Raw genomic sequence first — 25624 nt, 5'->3', positions numbered from 1 at the left:
GGTATAAATGTGAAAGTATTTCTGTTTGTCTGCTTGCTTTTCACGGTTCAGTTCATTCATTCGTTTTACAGACTTTGGGGACGAAATTTGGTAGGTAAGTACTTACAGACCACAGACAGACATGGCTTGCATCCAAAGGATGGTGAACATAGGGTACTTTTGTCCTGGGAAATCAAAGAGATCTCACGGGAATTTTAAAAACGTTGTTCCAATGGATGAAATCCAGGCATCTGGACTGTATCACGTATCTATGACTGTATCTCGTAGTCAGATTATATAGGTAGTCTTCTTTTATCCCGTAAAGTTACAGAGATTCCTTGAGATTTTTAAGAAACCTAAATCTACGAAAGAAGACAATGTCGCGGGCATTTAACCTAGTTAAACATAATGTAAGTGTCTAAAATCGGCCATTATTCAAAAACCCAAATTAAACAAGAAGGTTTTTGAACTCAGTTTCTGGGAAACTAGACCAAGGTAGGGTTAACCGAATTAGAGTGCCTACCTAATAATATACACCCTAGTTTTCAAAATGGCTAGCCAAATCGGAATTCAGAGTGAATTATTTAATAAACAAAATATATCTCGTCCGATTTTAGACACATGCCAAAGCGGGTCAAACTGCGGCCGACAATAAGGATGATGAATAAATAAATACTAGTCAAATCAGTGACTTTTTATCAAATGTAATGCCCATAAAGAGAGCTTGTATGAAATTCACAGATGACGTTCACAGTGAATGCTTATAATCTGCTTATAATGTATACAATTTGACGTACTTTTTTTAGTTAAATCGATAATTTACAAGTGTAAATTAAAAATTTATAACACCCCCGACGATCCAAAGTATTTGAGTTTTCCAAAACATCATTTTCAAATAAATAATTATGTATTTAGGCAACGTCCATCTTGACAGCTTGACATTTGTCTATTGACATGATATTATGAACCTAACGGTTATCTAACCTTCTTTTCTACAAGAAAACTAGAAAAGAGCTGATAACTCTTAAACGGCTGAACCAATTTTTTTAGATTATAGCTAAGAACACTCTCGATCAAGCCACCTTTCAAACAAAAAAAAACTAAATTAAAATCGGTTCATTCGTTTAGGCGCTACGATGCCACAGACAGATACACAGATACACAGACACACAGATACTCAGACACACAGATACACAGATACACAGATACACAGACACACAGATACACAGATACACACGTCAAACTTATAACACCCCTCTTTTTGGGTCGGGGGTTAAAAATGTCCGCAAACTGAAAACTAACAGCGGACGTGGATTTTACGAATCTTGGAAGACCCTCTGTTTAATAATTCCTAAGAAATATTTTTATTTTTGACATAGGCATTATCCCAATTAATGCTACCAATATGTCCTGGATGTATGAGTGGTGATAGCCTCGTCGTAACATGTCAGCCTCCTAATCGGGAGGTCGCCTGGGGGTTCGATCCCTACATTCACACAACTTTTCGGTATTATAATATCACTTGCTTTCACGTGAAGGAAAACATCGTGAGGAACCTGCACGCTTGGAAGTACTCTATAATGTACTCAAAGGTGTGTCATGAGTCATGACTGCCAATCCGCACTACGCCAGCGTGGTGGACTATGTTGATTATGATGATGATGATGTATTAAGCGTGCTGCGAGTTTTGACTATTAATCTATACTAATAAATAAAATTGGAGTGTCTGTCTGTAATTTCGAAATAACTACCTCATATTAAGCTCATATGGTTATTTGAACGATACCAACACTGAATCACACGGTTTTAAAATTTTTGTCTGTCTGTCTGTCTGTCTCTTTGAAAAGGCTAATCTTCGGAACGGCTGGACCGATTTTGACGGGGTTTTCACAGACAAGTAGAGAATTGACCAGGGAGTAACATAGACTACTTTTTTAACCAACTTTCAAAAAGGGAGTTGTGTTTTTCTACCTATGTACACCGAAATCTCCAAGATTTCTGAACCGATTTGCGTCATTTCTTTTTTAATCGATAGAGGAACTTCGCGACATTGTTTCATAAAAAATTTGGAGTCCAACTCCTCAATCCTGATGCTGCAGGGGATCTGACCAATCCACGCGGGCGAAGCTGCGGGCATCAGCTAGTTTGGAATAAACTTATGAAGAAATGTAACAATCATTATCACAAAGGACTGGTAAATAAGAATAGTGCACTTGACAGTGACCTTCGACCGATTCCAACTGTGGGTGCTTGTCTGCGGCGTGAGTGTCGTTACGGGCATATTGCGTAACCCAAGGACGCACTCAAGTGACTCAAGGCCGCGCGCCAGCTGATGCCGGTATCGACCGCGCGTGCTGGATGCAACCGCAAAATATCATGTTGATACCTCCGAACTAGCGATGGACGATTGTTGCAAAAACAATCGAATGAAACGAACAATCACACGATTGAACAATACATTGTCGAGATATTCGTCTTCACAAAAAACAATCGAATAAAAATGGACAATTGTTTGATACACCCGTCTGAACGCATAAATCGAAGATCTAAATGAATTACACAATTGCATTCGATTTTCGATTCATTCGTCCCAGACCCGCGCGGGAAGTAACAGTTGAATAATCGAAAAAAAATCGATTGTTTTTAGATTGTTCAATCACAATCGAATAATATAACTGTTATTCGACTGAAACACCCATCGCTACTCAAAACCTACCTAAGCACTACACGTACAAAGGCTATAATAATCCCGCCAATTTCTGTAGGTACATAATAATATTATAGGGAGAGCGTAGCGCCTTGGTAGCTAATAATATTGTAATACCTAGAACAATATTAGTTACCACCTCTAAGATCCACAATATAGTAGTAAAAAATAGTAAGTAGAGATCATGTCCTATCCTAATTCCCATATGCATATCACTATATAAGCTACTCTGTACTATTTGAAGCCTAGACTACAAAACTATAGCTGTTTTTAGTATGTTCTGAAACTAGCATTTTTCTATTTATTTATATTATGATTTATATACTATGTTTAAATTGTCACTTACGTGTAAAGATCGTCGGCGACGCTGGACGATGTAGTTTCCACCAACACCGAACAGCTCATTCCTGCAGTTTGTGTCACTTAATATTATATCGTAGCACCTATAGAGGCATCGCGAACACGCTCTCTGGTGGTAGTAGTTCTTGGGACTACCACAAGGTAGAAAACATTATTTTATTAACAGAACTAGCCGCGTTTTCGGATTGAAATCAAAATCATAGCCTAGGGCAGACGTAACTCGGGGTGACATTTTCAAGACGTCCCTTTCAGGAATTACTACTTAATAAATAATTATAACAGAGCATCTATGTCAAATTAATTTAGAGGTTTTTTGAGGTTATATTTTGATTATAAAAGCGATATCTTTATCAAATCCAAGATAACTTAATTTTTTAAATAAAATTATGTCACGTATTTTTTAATTTTTTACTGAGTGCTCTACCTAGCAGGTACTAATATTTTCTGGTTATAACTTGAAAATGACGGACTTTAATAAAAGTTTTCAAATGCTGTTTAACCATCTTAGGGGTAGAATTCCCAAAAATCCTTTCTTAGCGTGTACCTCATAAAAGAAACCTTCTGTCAAAATTTCAAGTTTCTAACTCCAGTGGCTTGGCTGTGCTTTGGTCTAGATCAATCCGGATTTTATACACAAATCGATGATGAAAGCTTAAAAATTTCATTTCATTTGAGTTTATTATAGGCCAGCAAAAATAAAAATTTCGAGTAAAATTGCAACTTAACTTTAAAACATCAGTTTTAGAAATAACATTGTGGCAGCATGAAGACGTCGGTACAAAGTCAGAGCATGTTGACCAACCCTCAGTGCGCAGACGTGAATTTAACCTTGAAAACACTTCCCGGTTCACGGGCAGAAACTCTGTCACCTGTCTTCTAGGTCAATGTGTTTCAGTGTCTACCCCAACCCTGACGCCCGACCCTACTCCCGACCGGCGAGCTTAGGTATTAGGCGATTGTTTGGCAGAGCCTAGCTTCTTTAATACTACTACGGATATAATAAAGTCTAGTATGATTACAACCTTATACAACTTTGATTGTGATTTTCATCGATTTTACATTCTAACGCTGGCCTCACACGATACACACGAGTGTGCATGACAACATCGTGCTCATTTGACGCCATACGTCGTCAAGTTTACTGGACGCTGCATCAAGTCCGCTGCAAACTTGATCGTGTAAGGCCAGTGTTAGGGTCAACGCCATTAGTTCCCAAAGTGGTCCAGGTGGACCCTCAGTGGTCCACGGGAGACTCCACGGGGGTCTACATTGGCGTGAAAAAAAAAATACGGGTTCACAATTCGTAATCGGCGGTCCACGAATCTGCTTTCGATAGTGAAGAACTAATATGTTAGCTTGACTTCACCTATCAATGTAGGCAGATAATATTTTAAGAAGTTACATTACGTTATTTATGTTATTTTAATTATATTACGACTGTTATCATATTACAACGTAATACAATGTAATATGATAACAATAATAATTATAGTGTAATAATTACATATTTGAATACACATAAGTGGTCACAACACATAAGTGGTCTATGAGAAAAAATAACTGGGAACCTCTGGTCTACTCAAATTGGTCTGGGCTTGGTTGCAAGTGAAAGTTACGTTGCAGTTTTTGGTGCGGTGAATTATTGCAATTGACATCGCTGCATGGAACTGCCAAGTATCTGAGCAGACCGCGTGGATACTAAACTGGTACTGGTAACTGGTGGCCGCTGCACCTGTTATAGAGGAGTTCGCCTGAACTATTGTGTATCTTATTGAATCAGTGCAACACCAAGATTAGAATAATACGGGCGTATTACGCCAACATTAACGATGAGGAAACTCGATGTACCTTCATATAAAATAGGTCTGAGTGACCAGCTTCCTGCTTTATAATCCGAACCTGATCACTGTCTGAACGCCGATTACTCATTGAGATATAATCGAAAAACTCTGGCACGACATACTTACTCGTAGTGATAAATACGATTGTATAATAATTATTATCGAGGAGAAATGGGCAGTCCACCATGTTGCCTTCATCGCAGCATTAGTCAATAATTCCATATTGTTGCAATTCAGTTGCAATCTCGCTAAGATCTTAGTGTAACCAAGTCGAATAGACAAGGATTTGCTTGGATATAATTTTTTAAACTAGCTTTTGACTACGATTTCATCCGCCAGGATAAAAGTGGGACACATCCCTCCTTTTATAGCCTTACCTTTATCAAAGGCCTTACTTAACTGCGAAAGTTTGGTTAAACTCGGTTCAAATGTACTAACTATAAAAGCAGGCGTTATTTTGTGGAATCCATGCCAAATTAAGCTTTTGGGTTCTTGAAAATCGGTTTAGACCATAGACTTACGACTTCGCTACGCTCATACATACTATAGGAAAAAAGTACTCGTCTTGGCGGGGGCACTGCCGTGCCCCCTGATATTTTTAATTTTGCCCATAATATGCCCAAGAAGTACTAATATATCAAAGCTGGTTTTAAAAATGGAATTAAGAAGGATTATAATTTATAACATAATGATTTTATATGAGTACTAGTTGACCCGCCCCGGCTTCGCACGGGGACTAAATGAAAATGTATTGTATGCCATATGCTATGTATTATGGCTAAAAGTCCACTTTCTATTAAGCTATTATACTGATCGCGATCAATTTGCTGTTTGTTCTACACCAAATACCAAAATTTCTCATTTAAATCTCTGTAACTCATTTAGTCTACGAGCTAGAGACCTGTGACATGTTTCGGACAGATGGACGTACAGACAGACAGACAGACGAGAGACAGACAGCAGAGTGACATTAATAGGGCTCCGTTTTTACCCTATGGGTACGGAACCCTAAAAACTATTATGCAAGAATAAATAAAAATCTGTTTTAGAATAAGCAGGTAAAGCCCTTTCATGTGATACCCCACTAAGTATAGCTATCTTAGTTTTAAAATTGAAAATACTAATTAATTATTAGTTGTTCATGAACACATTTTAATTTTTTTTTTCATGTAACCACAAATTCACGGTTTTCGGATTTTCCCCTTTAAAGATCGACCTACCTGCCAAATATAATCCTAGGTCAACGCGAAGTACGCTATAGGATTTTTTGACAGACGACAGACGGACAGTCATTTATAGTTCCTGAGATTTCATGATTACTCAGAGAGTGAGCGAGTGGTATTTCGCATTTAAAATAGCTCAGCTTTTAAGCTGTATTTTTTTATATTACTTTAGTAGTCTTGATCTTGAAAACATCAAGTCAAGCCTACTATGTCAAAAATTTATAAAATCTGATGACAAACGACTTTGACACTTGCATATGATATAGGATTATCGTCTTATGCTTACTGTAGAACCATAACTTTCAAACGCGACTTACATGCGGTCAGCGACATCTAGTGACATGAACTGGCACTAACTTAACCATGAGGAATTAGAATGTAGTATATACCGCTGTATTTCTACAAATACGTTAGAATTGACGTTAAACTCTAATGGGGCTCTTATATAAATAACTAGCGACCCGCCCCGGCTTCGCACGAGTGCAATTGATTTTATTTGATTGTGAAATGATATTATCTGCACGCTTTAGTTAACAAGGGAGTGTCTGTCGGAAATGTCCATCAAATACAAAAATACTTTTACAAGCTAAGGCAAATGGTTATTGGCATTGGATTGTTTTAAGATAGTATTATAATAACGCTAAGTTTTCGCTAGCGTTCTGTATTGCACTTATGTAGACAAACGAATTTTGGCGATGCGACTTATAAAAGTGGTAGCACTCTACGAGGTCTTCTAAATTACCTTCCATGAGTCCCATGATTTAGGCGGTGTCCAACCCATCGACGATGGTGAGGCCCAGCGAGAACCAGTCGTGGGGCGCGCCAGACACCGGCTTGAGGTTGTCGTGACCCCACGCGTGGGCTTTGTATCCTCTCCACGCATGCTTGAAGGATTCCACCACAGCAAACTGACGCGCGTTGCTCGGACCTACAATAATAGGGACTACTAGTCAAATCAGCGACTTTTTAATGGTTCCATACCCAAAGGGTAAAAAGTTAAAACGGAGGCCTTTTAAAGTCACTCTGCCTTCTGTCTGTCCATCCGTTTGTCTGTCAGTCTGTCTGTCCAAATCATATCACAGGTATCTAGCTCATAGACGAAATGAGCTTGAATGAGCTGAAATTTTGGTATTTTGTGTAAAACGTTGACGCAAACCCAAATATTGAATTAAAAATTGATCGACGTGAATTTTTGCATGGATATACATAAATGTGGAGAGCGAGACAGACTATTTTTAACCCCCGTTGAGGAGTTCCATCCTCTATTTCCAAAACTGTTCATCAAATCTCCACCAAACTATACAAACCTAACAGTACAACCTTTATGAAGAAAAAAAAATTGTGAAAATTGGTTCAATTTTGACGGAGTTACGAAGTAAAATCGACAAAAAAATTGATCCCGTATCCCGAAGAATCCCTAATTTTTTTCGGGATAAAAACTACCCTATATGTTAACCCGGAGTATCAGCCACCACTGTACCAAATTTCATTTAAATCCGTTCAGTAGTTTTTGCGTGATGCGCGCACATACAGACAGACAGACAGACAAAAATTCCAAAAAAAATTGTTTTGGGGTCTATATCGATAATAATGTTTCCTCCGATTAAAATTTTCAAAATATATTTAATGTACAGAAATCGTTCAGTTACAGTTTTATTATAAGTATAGATTACAATATTGAATAATACCTATTAGGTACAACTAATATGAGACCCGTATTGAATTGTACCTAACATTTTTTTTACCGGAATAAAACCTGTTAAATACACTAATAAGGAAAAAATTAAAATGTATGGTACCTATGCTATATTATGTTATATAATATTATGGTTAAGAATCTATCTGACTTTCTTTAGAAATTTTTGTGAACAACCGCTAGAAAAAAAAATCCAGACGTGCAATTGTGTCATAAAGTAAATATAGGTGCATATTATTGTGCATAAAGTTACCAACGGTTGATTAACTTCTTCTTCAAGCAAATGAGCAGTATCGATGAGTAAATTTATTTTAATCATATTTTTAATTGCGTTTTAAACGGATCAGTTTTTATTTCTCACGATTCCCCGCCAAAACATGAAAAATCTTACGTGTTTTGTCATATAAAGATCTGAAAAAATATTACAGGTAAAAAAAAATATTATAATAATGTGTGATGTAAATATAATATTTTTTACGAAAATAAGTAAAAATTCAAAAAATAAATTAGATCCTTGGAACTGAAACCACCTGAAACTCCTCCTTTTTTGAATTTTTATGCCATTATTTCCATGGAGCAATGTTTGAACTTTTACAATGTTACCCGTAGTGCATATTTTGGAAAGTAGTTGGCAACACCACATTCGACCCATAGACCAAATTTTTTGGTCTGTAACCATCTTTTTTTTTTAAATCTTTTCTTTCTGCATAAAAAAACAAAAAGACGCTTTTCATTAGAAATATTTCTTGGAAATTTGGTACAAATCTCACGCGATATCCTCTAATTTATCTAAATTAGGACATTGCTTTGTTCAGATCAGTGATCTCTTTGTTAAACTTCGTCAACATGTCCTATTAGTCGTATCCGATGCAAGTAGATGTCGACGCGGGGTCGAGGCGAGAGCATGGCAACGAAGTTCACACTAAATTTCCTTTGAATTGTAAAATAATGGAAACGCGTTACTACGAGGGCTGCGGCAGAGAAGGGCCCATCCGCTGCATATTTCTGGGAGAATTCCACCCTATCGCGGGTCCGAAGATATCATGCCAGGTAACAACGTACCCACACTCGCATTTGAAACTCAATCGTGTTGCACAAACATGAGCTAACAATTCACTCTTGTTTTATGTTTAACTAACATTACTTTTTGCTTGATGTTAAAATGCGTTTCTTCATTACCTTACCTGTTGATTGTATGAATCATACTAATGGCGCATGGTGGTATTGTATTGCAATGTTTCCTCTTCGACTAAATAGATCGATCGTTCTCAAGCTCTGCTTCGAATGTAATACTAGCAAAAGTCTAAAATAAAACTATTTTTTATTCCACATTTCCAGTTAAGTACTACTTACTTTACTTTTGAATTTTCAAATCTAAATACCCTCCAGAAAGAAACTCATTGGTTGCGCTTTTCAATTTCTATTTATTATAGCATTAACTGCCTCATTGGTCCAGTGCTAGCTAGTTCAGTTGGGGATTGTAAAGTCCAGCATAGGACCAAAACAAATTATTGAGATTTTCTCTTCTGAATTCCTCAGTAGCAACTGTAGTTTGGAACTGGAAGAGTTATCCCCCATGTGTCAGAAAGCATGTAAACTTGTAAAGCCTATAGTCCAGTACCCAATGTCTCTCTGGTCATATTGGATTGCAGTCCTATTGGACTTTGAAGCAAGGAAATAGTGAGTGCACCTGTTTTTGGATATCCACTTGCGCACTATACTCCTTCTTTGTTGGCTAGTCTCCATACATATAGGGGCCTATGACTGAGATTCAGTGTGAACATTATAGCAGCAGTGTCCTTGTTTCAGTTTCCTGAAGACTATGTCTCCAAGGAGCTGTTTGATGGCATCAGTGCATACATCATTCCAAAACCACAAATCCAAAAATGCACTATGACCATGTAAGTGTATCAACTGTAATTGTCTTGTAAACTCGTACATAGAGTATCATGGTCTTTGGAGAGTCTGCTTGCAACTGCCGCTCCGGATGCATTGTATGAACACGTGATTGAGATAAATACTGCATGTAGTCCCATGCTACTGTGAATTCGCGTCCCATCTTAGACCACATCATCACTTTCCATCAGGTGTGATTGTGGTCAAGCGCTTGCCTATAGTGAATAAAAAAAAAAGAATATAACAAGTGTAAATTAAAAATTTATAATACCCCAGACATGTGAAGGTTACAGTAACTAGAAAAGAGCAGATGACTTTCAAACGGCTGAACCGATTTTCTTGGATTATAGCTAAGAACACTCTCGATCAAGCCACCTTTCAAACAAAAAAAACTAAATTAAAATCGGTTCATTCGTTTAGGCGCTACGATGCCACAGACAGATACACAGATACACAGACACACATCAAACTTATAACACCCCTCTTTTTGGGTCGGGGGTTAAAAATACGGGGTGCACTTGTGCACTATATTATCTCTTGCATAGTTTGCAATTTCAATTCAGTCTGGGGGATATTATATCATCATCATCAACCCATCACCATCATTGGCCAGCATGGGTCTCCTCTCAAAATGAGAAGGGTTAGGCCATAATCCATCACGCTGGCAAAATGTGAATTGGCAGAATTTATATACCCTTGAAAACACTATGGACAACTCTCAAGCACACAGCTTTCCTCAAGATATTTACCTTACCCTTTAAGGAAGTGGCATTTAATTGTTTAGAACACACAACTCTTAGAGGTGCTTGCCAGGACCAGACCCCAACCTTCAGAATTGATTGGTCTTAACCACTGATATTATATGGCACTAAAAAATTGCAGCAACGCATTGGGTCACAAGATAGTCGGGTACCCCATCCGCATCGACAGTTCCCGGTATGAGCGCAACATGTATCTGTTCAACCTCTGCTTTGTGTGCGACAGTTGGTCAAAGACTGTTCAGTACGAGCCTGTTGTTAAGAAACTCGGAGAACATTTGGTGAGCAATTCAAAATATAATCTAGTATTCCTTCACTGATATAAAAGATTAACTTAAGTTTGTTTTTAATACTGTCTGTTAACAAGCTACTCAATTGCAATACGATCTAGCCTAATTTTTGTCTAATCAGTAGTTTTTTAGAACAATACAAGCCATGTTAATCATGACTTTTCCCCTTTTCCCCTCCAACTAAGCATAAAGCTTGTTCTAGGAGTACGTAGGTATGACAAGAGTGCAATGGGTGAGATTTGAACCGTCAACCCAAAATTCAGTATACTTCTCAATCATCGAGCTATCAAGGCTTTATTTCTGGCTTAGAGTTATAGACCATAGCATGAATCTAAAAGCATGCTCTTGAATGCAATAACTATTATTTTGGGTTCCAATGGGTTGGTGCAACTGGCTGTGATTGGTTGACTGTTATATCACATCATACTCTATATAGTACAGTGTGCAGCACACACACAAATATTCCTCCCTTTTCGGTGAGTTGTGGAGTGTACGCGTGGGCAAGTATCTCCAATACCTTTGCTCATACTTCTAGATCCATGCCAGTACTTATAAAGAAGTCGACCAGAAGTATAACATACTAAGATTATTGCTACCTGTTCTGTTGTATAGACGCTGATGGAGGAGGAGACCGGATTCGTGTCACGCTGTCCCAGCAAGCTGCCCACGCTGTTGGCGCACCTGTTACATGATCTCAACACCTTCCGCAAGGCCACACTAGTCGGTGCGTATATACTAGCTCCAGCCAACTTACATTTTCTCTTTGCATTGCTGAGGGTCACAACCCCTTTTCATTAATCACGTAATGGTAGGAGGTTTTTGGGTACTATGCCAAGAAAACTCCACTGACGTCACAGGTCAGGGTCGCCAGGCCTAGGAGAGGGATACAGAATGACATTATGCATCAACACTTATAACTTTGTTCCCAGAAGGAGACACAGTGATGCACCTAAAAGTTCTGGAGGTTCGCAAGGACCCGGCGCCGGTGCACGACTGTGACGTGCCGGTGCTGGTCGCGTCAGTGGGGCTGCCGCGCCCGGGCCGGCCGCCGCGCGTTGAGCCGGGCGAGGGTGAAAACACACAGAGCCAGGAGCATCTGGACGTGGAAGACGAGGAACCCTTTGAAGTGGACTTGGACGCCGACTGGGACCTCACAACCAGACAGGTATGTCGAGTTTATAAACACCGCCTGTTGTATACCTAAGGGTCGGTTTGAATATATTATGTACCGCACTCTCGACACTCCATACAAACCAACTGATTTAATTACTATTAATCATCAAGATTATTGATTAATTACCGAGAATATCTAATACTTCTACCGGAACACTGGTCTGTCCATACACGATTTGTGTATATGGGTAACTGTAGAACAGGTCTGAGGACCTCACCACCAGATATGTACCGACGTCGAGTTCACGAACATGGGCATACACGGCCCATACCCAGGGGCTTGCTCAGTATATCACACTCTCGACACCATAAAAGTGAACTGATTTAATTACTTAGGTCTGAAAGAAGCCACTCGAGCAGGACGAAAATAACGCTATACATAAGCAAAATCAGTGAGAGACACTCGCTCAGGTAGCAATTTTTGGTGCAAAATTCTTTTATATGCAGAAATAATATGAAATTAGTATGATAGTAGTAGATATTGAAATGTGTTGTTGCAGCTGCTGCCTTACATTAACGGCTACAATCACGTCTCGAAGATCGCTTCAGATACTAACGTCGAGAAAACTCTCGTCAAGTCCTGTATACAAAATTTAGTTTATTATGGAGTGGTGAGTTACATTTGTATTTATCTTTTGTAATGAGAACTCACTTGCCATATTAACTCTGTTTATATGATGAGTGATTTCTTAAAATGTATGCCCTATATTCAATACTAGCTGATGCCCGCAGCTTCGCCCGCGTGGATTTAGGGTCTGAAATTCCGTGGGAACTTTTGATTTCCCAGGACAAAAGTAGCCTATCCGTAATAGCCCATCCCCAGGATGCAATGTGTTTCTGTACCACGTAAAAACATTTAAACGGATGATCCTTTAAAAATTCCTGAGGGATCACCAGGATTTAGGAATACAATTCCTTACAGCATCAGAGTTGAGGAGTTGGGTCCTCGAGGTCAACGACAAAGTCTTCACTTGGTACAGACACCTTCAATATCAATCAATTTATAACCGACAGTTTCTAAATCTCATCAGTATTGATGGTTAGGCCCCCTGTAGTATCAGGATTGAGGAGTTGGAATCCAATTTTTTTATGAAACAATGTCACAAAGTTCCTCTATCGATTAAAAAAAAAATTACGCAAATTGGTTCAGAAATCTCGGAGATTTCGGTGTACATATGTAGAAAAACTCAACTCCCTTTTTGAAAGTCAGTTAAAAAAGTAGCCTATGTTACTCCCTGGTTAATCCTCTACTTGTCTGTGAAAATCCCGTGAAAATCGGTTCAGCTGTTCCGAAGATTACCCTTTTCAAACAAACAGACAGACAGACAGACAGAAAGACAGACAGACAGACAAAAATTTTAAAAACGTGTGATTCGGTGTTGATATCATTCAAATAACCATATGAGCTTAATATGAGGTAGTTATTTCGAAATTACAGACAGACACTCCAATTTTATTTATTAGTATAGATGTGGGTTTCAATGATTATTGTACTGTCCCAATAATTTTGAGGGTTATGGTTTGAGCATGTGATGACGATAAGTATGGATAAGTTATGAATGTTGCCTTGCAGGTGACGATGCTCCCTGTACTGAAGTTCAGCAACATGTACCGCGCCACGCCTAAGCTCAGTCGACTCTTCAGTGACCTCGAGCTGCAGAAGTCCTGCATCTCCTACGTCCACAACGGCAGTGAAACTAAGGAGAAGGTGCGTACTATACTATAACATTTGACCCACTCCAAACCAATCTGAACTACATTAACTCACCCAGCCAGCCAGCCATATCAGACTATTCATTACTAGACTTCGTACCAGATATATATGCCCTGCCCATTGCCACTTCAGATTTGTTGCAACTCATCAGCCAAAAGAGTACAGTAGTATCCATTTTGAATAAAAGGCTTTGACTTGTGCTGTAACACACTCCCTGCCTTGGAGAGTGCTGCTCTCCCGGTCGTATCAAATGTCACCTGTGTTAGCTAGTCTCAGTTGAGATAGTGTGGAACATTGGTTGTGCAGCCGAGTATATCGCTGGTGGCGGGCGTGCTGTGCGCGCTGCAGCAGGGCTCGACGCTACGTGCGGTGTGCGAGCGCGTGGCCGGCGCTGCGCAGTTCGACGTGCGGCGCCTCGTCGTGTTCGCGCAGATCCACGGCCTCGTTAAGTGCTTGCGACGGTAAGTGTTCGACTAAGAAATGCCCATTATTGCTACAGTCATGATGCTCAGTGACTGTGTTTTTTTATTTGTTGAAAAATTCCTTATACTTAGTTCTGTATAATTAATAATTACCTAGGCTTTGGCATCTGTCATAATAATCTATACTAATCTATACTAAAAAATAAAATTGAAGTGACTGTCTGTTTGAACAAGCTAATCTTCGGAATGACTGAATCTACTTTGACGGGACTTTCACAGACAAGTAGACGATTAACCAAGGAGTAACATAGGCTACTTTTTTAATTCTCAAATATGAGTCTTGGTACTGAATGAATAGAGAGAAAGAGTGTATGCGGAAGAGAGCTATTTAGTGTGCCACTAATTCTTAAAACAGTACTAATGTGTGTAAACATTGATATAATTTAATTTGCTATTATGAATTTCAATTAGTATTAGACTATCGTGGCATTATTACTACGTGGCTTTACATATACTTTATGGTATTGTCTACTGTGGTTACTAGTACCATCCAGGTGATCAAAGCTGAATACAGTCATCTAGTTTTTAATTCCATTATATGAAGATGATTGTTGAAATCTCCTAGTAATCAATCCTATCTGTAATCCTCTCTCAAGCGCTCCGCCGTCTCCTACGCCATTACTTCCTCGCTGAAGGAGCCGCTTCCCTCTCACTGTCCACAATGGCACAGTCTACGACATTTAGGGAACAGAACGTCGAGGGTGTACCTACACTGGATCAAACCGAGAGTTTCTTCATTTCACCCTGAGGATGGGCCGTAAGAGGTTCTGCCCCAATGCATCCACCAGTGCACGTGTTGCTACGTTTCTCAACCTCGATCAAGCCGTGAACTGACCGGCAGGTACCCGGTGTACGTGCGCAACCCGAGTCGGCCGCACGGACTCCGCGCGGGTGCGGGCGCGGCGAGCGGCGTGGCGAGCGTCGTGCGGCGCCTGTTCACCGGCCGCCACAGCGCGGACGAGATCTGCTGCCTGGCGCGCGTGGACCTGCCCACGCTCGACCAGATTATCGATGAAGACCCCAACGTCGCCGTCATCTGGAGATAGGACTCCACGGATACGTGACTATCACGGGTTACATAGACTGGCTTAGCACAACAACTCAAGATGCAGTTTAAACGAATGTCAAACCCTTTTATCCCATACAGATGCATGTGTTTAGCGTTAATTTAAACCTTGTCTAAGTATTAGCGGTGAGACCAAGATTGATCCTGCTCGGTATCCACTACGCTCGTAAAGTCGTGCCCGCATCCAGCGGTTTTTCTGAGTGAGAGCTCATTAATTATCTTTTCTCATTAGACCCATATGGCATATATTTTTCGAAATAGTTTCTTTGTATCGAAATAGTTCGTTCGTATTGCAATAGTTCGTTCGTATCAAAATAGTTTATCGAAGAAGGAAGTACTTAAATTACAAAATAAGTATTCATATGCCAGTGATATTAACTGAATAAACAAACTCTTGTAATGAATGAATATGTCCCATTAAATGTGTGCTCTGCCGATCGCAAGGAGCAGCACGTGCCAAAAGAATTCATAGTTCAGTGCTCATACTCGTCTAAGATTCCGAATTATTTCGAATTTCTCGTCAGGGAGAATTTTTATATTTCTACTTAAGTGGGATTAATACGAGCATAAATGACAAAAAGCCCCTGTCGTTCACATACACACGTAAAATTCACACAAGAGAGAAATCGTCGCTTGTTACTCTTGTGATTATCAAAGTGCGAGAAAAAGTCATTTTATTAGACATGTTGAGAGAATTCACTCCTCTAAAAAGACATTCTCTTGTCATTTATGCACATATCAATCCAATTTAAAACACATATGAAAATTCACACTAGTGAAAAATCCTTTTCGTGACTCATGGGACTATCAAAGAGCAAGTAAAATGTCATTTTGCCTTAGATTAAATTAGAGTAAAAATCACGACCATTGATCACGATGAAGTAATTCAGTCTCTTGTACGTAGAATGTATCATTTCAATTTCGAGCGCTGAACTTTGATTTTTGTTGACACATACTGCTCATCGCTGGTGGTGTTAGAACTTTAGACTGCCTTTCTACAGATCAATTAATTATGGTTTTAAAGGATCCAAGAAGGGAAGCTCAAAAATCAACTCAATTGATAAAATTGAAAATGGCTATGCAGCTAAAAAGCTATAAAACATAACTTTTTTTAAATTAATCCTATTCAACGTAAACTTTTTTTACGTGGCCTGTGCAAAGTTGTGGCGCCGCCCAGTTTTAAACCGGAGTGTAAAACAACAGGCTTGGACCGCTTGACTGCCGGCGCCCAGTACCCCGCCAGCTTTTTTAAGCGGTGGGGTGACGGGACGCTAGAAATGTGCGCTATACGAACTTATTTAGCCAGCCACAACGTGTTTTTCCCCAGGCCGCCCTTTGGTGGACGGCCTAGAAGTTAACTTACCAAAAATGTTCAGAGAGTAGTTCAGGGGCTTGGGGGATTCAAAGAGGTATCAATAAAAAAGAAATGGACCAAAGTAGCAGAGGAGATGAACTAGCAAACCCAGAAAAAAAGCTTGACCAGTTATATGTCAAGTATAATATATACTCCCTTACGACATATTGACTAACCATGAACGTAGAAGTCTGTACCATAAAGTAGAGGCGAGGTGGCACGCCAAGCAGCAGCTGCTGCAAAGGCGTGCGGACAATCCTCTGCACCTAAGGAAGGTCTACCTTAATGAATCTGATGAGTCTTCAGACAAGGGACAGTTGAGTGAGGAAGAAACCAACCTTCGTGAAGCAATACTCGACGTTGAAGAGTGTGTCAAGGCCGGCCGCCAAATGCCGCCGGCTACTTTTAGGAAGGTCAGCAGCACGGCCCTACAAATGCACTTCCCTAACGGAGAGCCCACGGTCGATGACATCGAAAGGGCCTACTGGGAAATGGTCCTTCAGGCCACGCACCACATAGGAGTGTACACGGCTTCGGTCGACACGAGCCAATTTGAAATTGGATTTACTACAAATCCCAGCGATCCTATAAGCAAGCATCCATGGAATTTGAAAAATATACGACAAAATGAAGCAAATACAATGCAAATAGCATAAATAAAATGGGGATTTCTTATACCTGTATTTTTGTTACTAAACTTAACTCCTTCATAACGTAACTTTCCAAGCTAAGATTTAAGTTAAAGCATAACTTTTATAGTGGCCAAGATATATTGCTCAGCGCAAGTAGGATTAGCGTACGTCGCGTCGCTAAAAAAACACATTTAGCGAGAACTTAAAGCTAACGGTAAAAATCAACATTTAAAACTGTTCACAATGTTAAAACGCCTGATATATTAACGAATAACGATACTTGTTAAAACTAAAGAAAATAAATCAAAAAAATTTTAGTTACTTTTCACTTTTGATGAAGAGATTTTAAATGAACTTGTGAGAAAGGCAGCTTAAATAATGCATAAATTTTGAGAAATGACTCGCCATTTTTGGTTTTTGTGCCAACTTTCATGTCAAAAGTACGATTTTTGCCCTCAATCTAAGGAGCTATATGCCTACTACTACTAGATACCTGGTTAAATTAAGAAATTGGAATCAAGCTATTGTATACACCAAACGTAAATGAGTCATGTCTGTATAAAACGAGTACAAACTCGACGCTGGCGATACCTGCCTAGCGTGCTAGATAGACACGACCTGCCTGAGAAGTGGTACTGCAGGATGAACCCAGGTGAGATATACCTGGGTTGAGATATACTGGGTAGGGTAAAGGTAAAAGTTTATCAAGTTTATCTACATTGAATGATTCGAATTTAGTAATTGATTCAGCAACTGCACGTTCAGTTTCAGGATTACATTTCCAGTCTTATTTTATTTATTTGTTCACAAATCTCAAACTGATGTAATTGCAAGAGAGGTGGGAGGCAGAGCAAAGAGCCATACAAGAACTGAGAGCTAAACTAGTGCGCCACGCAAAACCTGTTCCCCCATTGAGTAGTTTCCAACCTTCCGGAAAAGATGAATAAATCTGTCACGATACCTGAAGCAAATAACGTTGTTAAGAGACTGAATTAGTTAGTTCATTTTTATCATTAGGTAAATCGTACTTTTAACATGACAGTTGACACAGAGAAAAAATGGCGAGTGTTTTCTCAAAATTTATGCTCTATGAAGTAAATTGTTGGATCGTTGTAATTTTAAGTTATATTATTTATTTTGTGTGGACAAGCAGATTCAAGCTCGCATAGCAGCTTTAAGGAGGGGAGAGAATTGATCAGTATAGATGCTACTGGCTATGCTCTGTCCGATACAAACAACTCGACTAGAGGTGTCGGCATATACATTAATTTTCTACTTGTGTTGTGTAGATATTTTCAACGTGACACAACTAGAATACATTGGAGAGAGTGTTGCATTTTTGTGAGTGATGCCACACAGATGAATTCCTTGTTGTACCAAAATTGTTTAGGTATAATTAGTAATAAAATTTAGCTAAATATCCAACGGTATGGAATAACTTTTTCAGTATCAACTCTGTCTGCCGTATGTGCCAGCGCCGATCACTTGCGCTATAAATCGCAATCGCTTTCCGCCAGAGAGCAAGTATAGGCTTATAGTAGGTTGGCTGCGGTGTTTGTAAAGGCAAGTTAAGTGCCTATTTATGTATTTAATTGTTATATCTTTTCACTGCCTTTGCGTTTATATACCTCTTCATTTTGTGCAGATTATTGTGTAGACACGAGTGGCGTCTCAATTTTTTAATAGATAAATTATTGTTATAAGTGTGTTTAACGCTTGTGCACTAGTCCTATCCAAATACTTGCAAATACGCCTACTTGGGCAAAATTTTGACCGTAATCTGATAGAAATGATGATAATAATATGGCCGTGCTTAACAAACATTTATTCTCCGGACGGGCCATAAATTGTCTTTAGATTCAGTACAACATTTACTCAATCCTTTTCTCAGATTCAAAACAGATTTATCCGCAAACGTCCAAAAAAAGTCGCGGTGGGCGATGTCCCTTAGAATCTAAACTTCCAACTGCGTTTGGACTGCAAGCCAAGGTTCCGTTATGTTAAATGCATCCTTACAGCAATTTTACAGTCTGCTTGCAAATGCGGATGATCGGTCTTGAATCTTAGTTGTTTGCCAATACAATAAAATGTGCCTTTTGTTGGGGTGGAGTTTGCCTTGAGACTGAAACACGTCTTTCAGTAGTGTTGTACTGATCACATGCTGGCAAGTGACTGTCGTTCGGGTTAACAGTATTAGGCTTAGGTTAGGCTTCATATCGAATTAACTGTAAGACTTGTAGAGTAACAGCCCCCGCAACTACAAAATATTAACGATCGTATTGTTGACCATTTGTTTAATCTCCTCGCAACTGAGTACCACTTGGACCCCGATAACGTTGATCGTAACATAAATCAGAGTAAAATAAACCTAAAGCTGATTGTTTTGAAGTCCGTTATTCATTGCTACCGATTTTTGTTTTACAATGGTGCCGCTTGTGACGCTGGCGGAGATCTATGTACGAACTCGAATATGACAACAAGGTTTAGGTCTCGAAATACGTCAATGTTGTCGAGATGTTCAAACTTTTACTAAGCCTGCAGGTCTCTTGTAATTATTAAAACAATGAATCTAAAACTAAAAACATTAAAACATATAATATAATAACTAAAATATATTATTATTCCCATTCCCCCTTTAAATAGCTAGACTAATTCTTTGTCCGTAATTCTTGTAATTTGTTTTGTGTCGTTTCATCGCAAGCTTACAGCGAGACAACACAACAAGTACATAAAAGTCAGGTTTTGGTTTCTAATTTAGAGTACTAAACATTCAGTTGGTCTTTGTTTCCGCCTCTGTGCTTGTATTATGTAAGCATCAATTAGAGAATCGGCTGATCAAATGTTTGTCCATTGCGGGGGCTCTAGTTGTAGGGAAGTAAGTACGGTATGCCATTAGAAAACAGCTATTAATTATATACGTGGCTATTAAAGTTAAAACACTTGCTCGTACAAGCTCGCCCAATAGCGGAGACTTCGATTTCTAAAAATATTTTTTTGTTTACTCTGTTATTTTTTTTTCTTAAGTTCTAATATAAACTATAAAACCAAAAAGATTTCTTGAATGATAATATGTTCTTCCTTTGTTCTGTAATGTGATTAAGATAATTAGTTTAATACAGTAAATATTTAATTAAATATAATTAAAAAGTCGTATAGTTTTCATTACTAGACCTGCTGGAAAACTACTTTTAGAAATTTAATTTTTTATTACTAGCTGAACCGTCTGTCTTTGCTTGGTTGAATTTGATATACCTACCTATTTATTAAAGGTATAAAAATGTAGGCGTAGAAGTTACTTCTGGATAAAGTTTAACTTTCTAGTGGTGAAAGAATCAAATTATTACATTTGCGAGAAGCAAATCGATCGCGATCAGTATAATAGCTTAGTATAAAGTAGACTCTTAACCATAATAGCATATAGCAAACAATACAGTTTCATTTCTTCTTTGCAAGTAACAGGTTTGATTCTATTTAAAAAAAAAAATTAGTACGCGCCTAAATTTTTCAGTGCAATTCATAAAAACGACTTCTTACTGAATGACAGAAAAACAATATTTACCAGTCTCGTAATAAGATAATATAGTTCTAATGGCATGTCGAGTAGACTGTTTGATGTGTGTACTTATCTGTATTAGGGCTCCAAGGATATATTTGAGTACAAAGTTGTGTATCGGTAGTATTTCCGCTTTTTGTATTATTTGTTGTAGTATTTATAAAGCCTCTTGGAAAAAGTAGTGTTCGTTGTTTTCCCATAAGTGTTCAGTGTTTTGTTGATTTAGTTACTTCATTCAATTTATTGTAAAGCGAAATATAAATAAGAGCGCGCAACCCTGCTTTTTCCATACAAATTTAGAAGGGTTATTAGTGTTATTACTGTACTATTTGTACGCCCAAAATTTACCACGAGTGTCTCGTCATTATCCGCGAAATTAAGTAAGTAATAGCGCTCTCTCTGTTAGGTAAACCCATACAAAAAAAGAGAGTGGTATATTAACTTCATTCCGCAGATAGGGTATAGATAATGACGAGACAATCATGCAAAATCTTGGGCGTACAATAAATAAGACAGAGTATGGGAACACCAAACTAATCTACTTATAGGCTAAGTTTATTTATTTATAAGTTGAAATGCCATGTGTACTGGCGATTTCGTGCGAGTAGTAAACATACCTACTCTTAAATTCCTTCAATAAACTTTCTAGAATTCTTAACTTGTTTTTGTATGTACCTACCTGAAAACTCCTTTTAAATTATATCTGAAATAAAGGGTAGTGAAAAAAAATTAATTTCGATTTGCATAAATTAAATTATAATAAATAATTTTAAACAGGATTAACCACTCTACCGTGGTTGTATTTAAGTGTAGTAGTCTAGATTAGTTTTTGTTCTGTATTATTCTTTAAGCTGAGGGCTTACTGGCAATAAATCTTACAGGGGTCAGGGTCAGGGTAAGCAGCAAATCACTAGCAACACTTGCAATTTCTTGCATACATTCTCAAGTATATCAACTTCTACAAGTTTTGTACCTATTTATACTAAAAACTTGCAGAATTTGACATTGACTTGACGATGGCAACGACTTCTGCAAGTGAACTTCCCAATACGTTAGAGTAAAAATAATACAAACATATTTTAAAAGTAATATTTTATTCGTAAGTATATCAAAGTTTGCGTAATACTAAACGACGGAACACAAAAAACACACTGAAGGTCGATTCACACTAATTGCGTACACGTGACACGTGCGTAATGACGCGCGTAAACCCCTAACACACCGAGCTACGCATTCGTCCACGCTTTACGCAAGCGGCGTGCCATGTTTCATACAGTTCCATACATTACAACGCAATGGTACGCGCTACGTCTACGCTTACGCAGCCTGTGTGAACGAGCTATTAAAAGTAATACTTTATTCGCAAGTATATCACATATCTCCTAATTATTCTAAAATCTAAACTCTTGATAGTAATCAAGTATTGCAATAGTTTCTAGTCCTAATTATGTAGTAATTTGACATTTGAAAAATAGTTGATAGTAACTAGATCCTAAAATTTCCGTCCTATTTCCAGAATGCAGAGTAATATGTAAGTAGAAAAAATTAATACGCGCCACGGTAGGATTTATTAAAATCAAAGAATTCCCACGTAATTTTTTAAACCTAAATCCACGCGGACGAAATGGCGGGTGTCAGCTAGTTTCCATTGTCTAGAATTTGCGCATATTAAATTGTTAGGATTCAATTACACGAGAGCTTTTTAACGCCCTTTAAAAAAGCGTCCAATGGATTCCCAAGTATAATGTTCACGTGTCAACGCTTTTTTACGTGTGAACAATTACTCTCGTGTAAATGAGCCCTTATTGTACTTCATGTATCAGTATCACAACTGAATCAAGTTATTTATTCTGGCATTTCCATTGGAAAATATTTTATCAATAATAATTACTTAACTAACATCGCTCTTATAAAATAATTATCTTTTTAAATAAAATTGATATTAACAATAGTGTAAATATTTACTTTTCTGAGTGTAAATAGACTATGGGTAGGCACTTAGGTATGCTATCCCGATATAACGTGGATGAGATTTATTATAAATTGCTTAAAGAGAAGTTCACCTAGCGCGCGCCCCTAGTACACATTCCATCCATCATACTAATATTATAAATGCGAAAGTTTGTCTGTCTGTCTGTCTGCTACGTTTTGACGGCCCAACCGCTGAACCGATTTTAATGAAATATGGTACAAACTTGGGATACATCCCGGGGAAGGACATAAGGCTACTTTTTATCCCGGAAAATCAAAAAGTTCCTACGGGATTTCAATAAACCAAACTCCACGCGGGCGAAGCCGCTGGCATCCTCTAGTGTTGAATATTAACCATTCAAACTCAATGATGTTTAAAGCGGAATTTATATTACGAAGTTAGGTTCACGACATTAATTTCTTTATCAATCGCACGTATAAACGAACAGGTCCGTGATATTTAAATTTAGTACAATACAGTTTGAGGTATTAGGTACTTTTAAATAGTTCAAACGCTTAACTAAATTATAAATATATTTTAGATCCTTCGCAAAAAAGGTTAATCCCTACCTATGTTTTATAGATCACAAAACTATCACGTTAATTTAATACCCAATTTCGGCATAATAGTATATTACTTATAATTATATATACCTATTCCATTTAGACATTTTGCTATTCTAAGTATTATATTCACCGGAATTCATAGTCAAGATAGAGAGCTTCTTCAGATGAAGGATTCTGTCGACATGTGTCGTGTACACAACCTTAGTGCATTGCATAAAGGCCGATTCACACCAATTGCGTACACGTGACACATGCGTAGTGACGCGCGTAAACCCCTAACACACCGAGTTACGCATACGTCCACGCTTTACGCAAGCGGTGCGCCATTTTTTATACAGTTCCACACATTACAACGCAGTGGTACGCGCTACGTCTGCGCTTACGCAGCCTGTGTGAACGAGCTATAAAGGTTAAATAAGACATAAATCGTACCTTTGGTCGGTTTAATAGTCCTCTAAAAAAGCTCCTACCTTGACTATGAATTCCATTGTTAGTCATCTTAAGGGCCTGCGCAGACGAGGGACTATTGTCCGCGGAGGACAGAACTTCTTCATATTTAACTACGGTTTTTTCACTGTCTGTCTATCTGCTAGTTTTTACGGCCCATCTACATAACCGATTTTAACGTAATTTGGTACAGAGATAACTTACATCCCGGGGAAGGATAAGGCTACTTTTATCCCGCAAAATCAATGAGTTCCCACGGGATTTTCAAAAACCTAAATCCACGCAGATGAAGTCGCGGGCATCATCTAGTATAGAATATAAGCGGCGTAACTTCAAAACATACAGTTTGTTCTAAGAAAACTAGACGTTTGAATTTTTGAATATAAAACGACATTTTCATAGTATAACCTCTAATAATAAAGCTTACGTATACGTAATATTTATCTAGTTAAGTTGTAAATAATATTACAGTCTTTTCTCAACTTGGAGACTACTGACATGCCCTAGGTACCTACCACTTACTTCAAGTGTCTGGCTATTCGAGTCATCGTCGAACTATTCAAGTTTAGTCAGCCTTTGGCCCTTGAGAAAAATAACTTTTTGCACTAGTTTTTAAACACTTTTAGCTTACATACTACATACCTACATACATTTTTGAGTTTATATAAAAGATTTAATAAGTAATAACAATAAAATCAAAGTATCAAACGTAAACGCCATACGTAAATATTATTTAAAATCTCCCGCACTTTTATTTAAGTTAACAGTAACTAAGTTCAATGATAATCCTTATATCTAGATTATAGATTATGGAACGAACTTTGACCTAGCTCTCAGTCTCAGCCTGAGATCTATAGAGATATTAATTAGCGCACTTTGTTTTGTTTAGGCTTAAGATACTGTTAAAACGAGACAGCGTTAATATCGTAGGCATAAGTCTGTCTCGTTTTAATAGAAACTTAAGTTTGGCCAAAATATGCTCTATAGATTCCTAAGGGTTCGTTTCTATTGATGCGGAGCTGGGCGGAGTGGAGCGGACCAGACCATGAATTGGCCAATAACAGTTTCTACTGATGCTAAGTGGAGATTTCAAGCACTGTGATTGGCCAATTCGCGGTCCGCTCTGCTCCACTCCGCCCAGCTCCGCTACAGTTGAAACACATCCTAAGTGCAGAGTACTCCGATTCAGATTTATGTTTGACATGTTTATCTCTAAATAAAGTCAAAGTTCGCTCTATTTATCTCAGCCTCAATCTAACAAAAAAAAGCACTTAAAAAGCTTGTGCGATGGAAGCAATGCTCACGTAAGTTCCGGTGACGAAGATGAAGATCCCAAGCAGGATGATGAACGTGTTCTTGAACGCCATGAGAAGCGGGACCTTGTTGGTGTTCGTATAGGTGCACACCAGTTGGATGATGGGTGGGAACATGAGTGCCAGAGTCGTGCTGCTCACCGCTCCCACCAACGAGATGAAGAGCCCTAGCTGAGGAATCAACTCCGCCAGCACGACTGAAAGCAAACCATATAATTTAGTCTTGTAGGAGGCTATTGTGGCTAGTTATCAGTACCAGGAAAGCCGCACCGACAAGCGACTTGGCATTCCTGTACAATGCCGCATAAAAACTGATAAGGGTTATGGGCTTAATAAAACTAGTAGGTATACCTCTTCCAAGTTAGCCCGCTTCCTTCTTAGACTACATCATCATTTACCACCAGGTGTGATTGCAGTCAAGAGCTAACTTGTAAGCGAATAAAATAGAATATACTTAGTGCCAACCGATCTCTTCACAAATATAATTTCTTGTCCCCCCTTCACCATTTTACCACCGAACCGCAAGACGTCGGGCGAGTTTCCATCCTTATGTCGTCGACATTCCATCTACACGCACGAAACGTTTTGCGTCTTCATTCCTC

General features: G+C 38.5%; 2 protein-coding genes across 4 annotated transcripts in view; one reads left to right on the top strand and one right to left on the bottom strand.

The window, feature by feature from the left end:
* The first annotated feature begins 8519 nt into the window (after nt 1-8519).
* LOC123880357 (GATOR complex protein NPRL2-like) lies at nt 8520-21382 on the top strand. 2 transcript variants are annotated; one of them, XM_045928457.1, is made up of 9 exons: nt 8520-8856; nt 9616-9707; nt 10585-10741; nt 11363-11474; nt 11683-11915; nt 12424-12534; nt 13497-13631; nt 13944-14098; nt 14961-21382. In XM_045928457.1, exons 1-9 carry the CDS (start codon nt 8674-8676, stop codon nt 15163-15165), a joined length of 1383 nt encoding a protein of 460 aa, XP_045784413.1. In that variant the 5' UTR covers nt 8520-8673; the 3' UTR covers nt 15166-21382. The 2 variants fall into 2 exon arrangements, with proteins under 2 accessions (XP_045784413.1, XP_045784412.1); XM_045928456.1 differs by having other exon boundaries at nt 11680-11915.
* Nucleotides 21383-21807: 425 nt separating this feature from the next.
* Nucleotides 21808-25624, bottom strand: part of LOC123880355 (proton-coupled amino acid transporter-like protein CG1139) — a 37195-nt gene continuing 33378 nt past the window's right edge. For both annotated transcript variants that reach the window (XM_045928452.1, XM_045928454.1), the window contains exon 9: nt 21808-25219. In XM_045928452.1, the coding sequence (XP_045784408.1) occupies nt 24981-25219 (239 nt within the window). In that variant the 3' untranslated portion in view covers nt 21808-24980. The remainder of the gene's footprint in view (nt 25220-25624) is intronic.

The sequence above is a fragment of the Maniola jurtina genome, chromosome Z (assembly GCF_905333055.1).
Source record: "Maniola jurtina chromosome Z, ilManJurt1.1, whole genome shotgun sequence".
NCBI classification, from domain to species: domain Eukaryota; kingdom Metazoa; phylum Arthropoda; class Insecta; order Lepidoptera; family Nymphalidae; genus Maniola; species Maniola jurtina.
The sequence above is the reverse complement of the archived record's forward strand: the minus strand, read 5'-3'. Positions and strand labels throughout refer to the sequence as shown.

What these genes read in the sequence shown, in the direction of transcription:
- LOC123880357 (XM_045928456.1), top strand. Translation starts at nt 8,674, where the DNA reads ATGCAAGTAGATGTCGACGCGGGGTCGAGGCGAGAGCATGGCAACGAA. An exon ending in CAAAAATGCACTATGACCAT is followed by an intron (nt 9,708 to 10,584) that starts GTAAGTGTATCA and finishes AAAAAATTGCAG; the next exon opens with CAACGCATTGGGTCACAAGA. An exon ending in CTCGTTAAGTGCTTGCGACG is followed by an intron (nt 14,099 to 14,960) that starts GTAAGTGTTCGA and finishes ACTGACCGGCAG; the next exon opens with GTACCCGGTGTACGTGCGCA.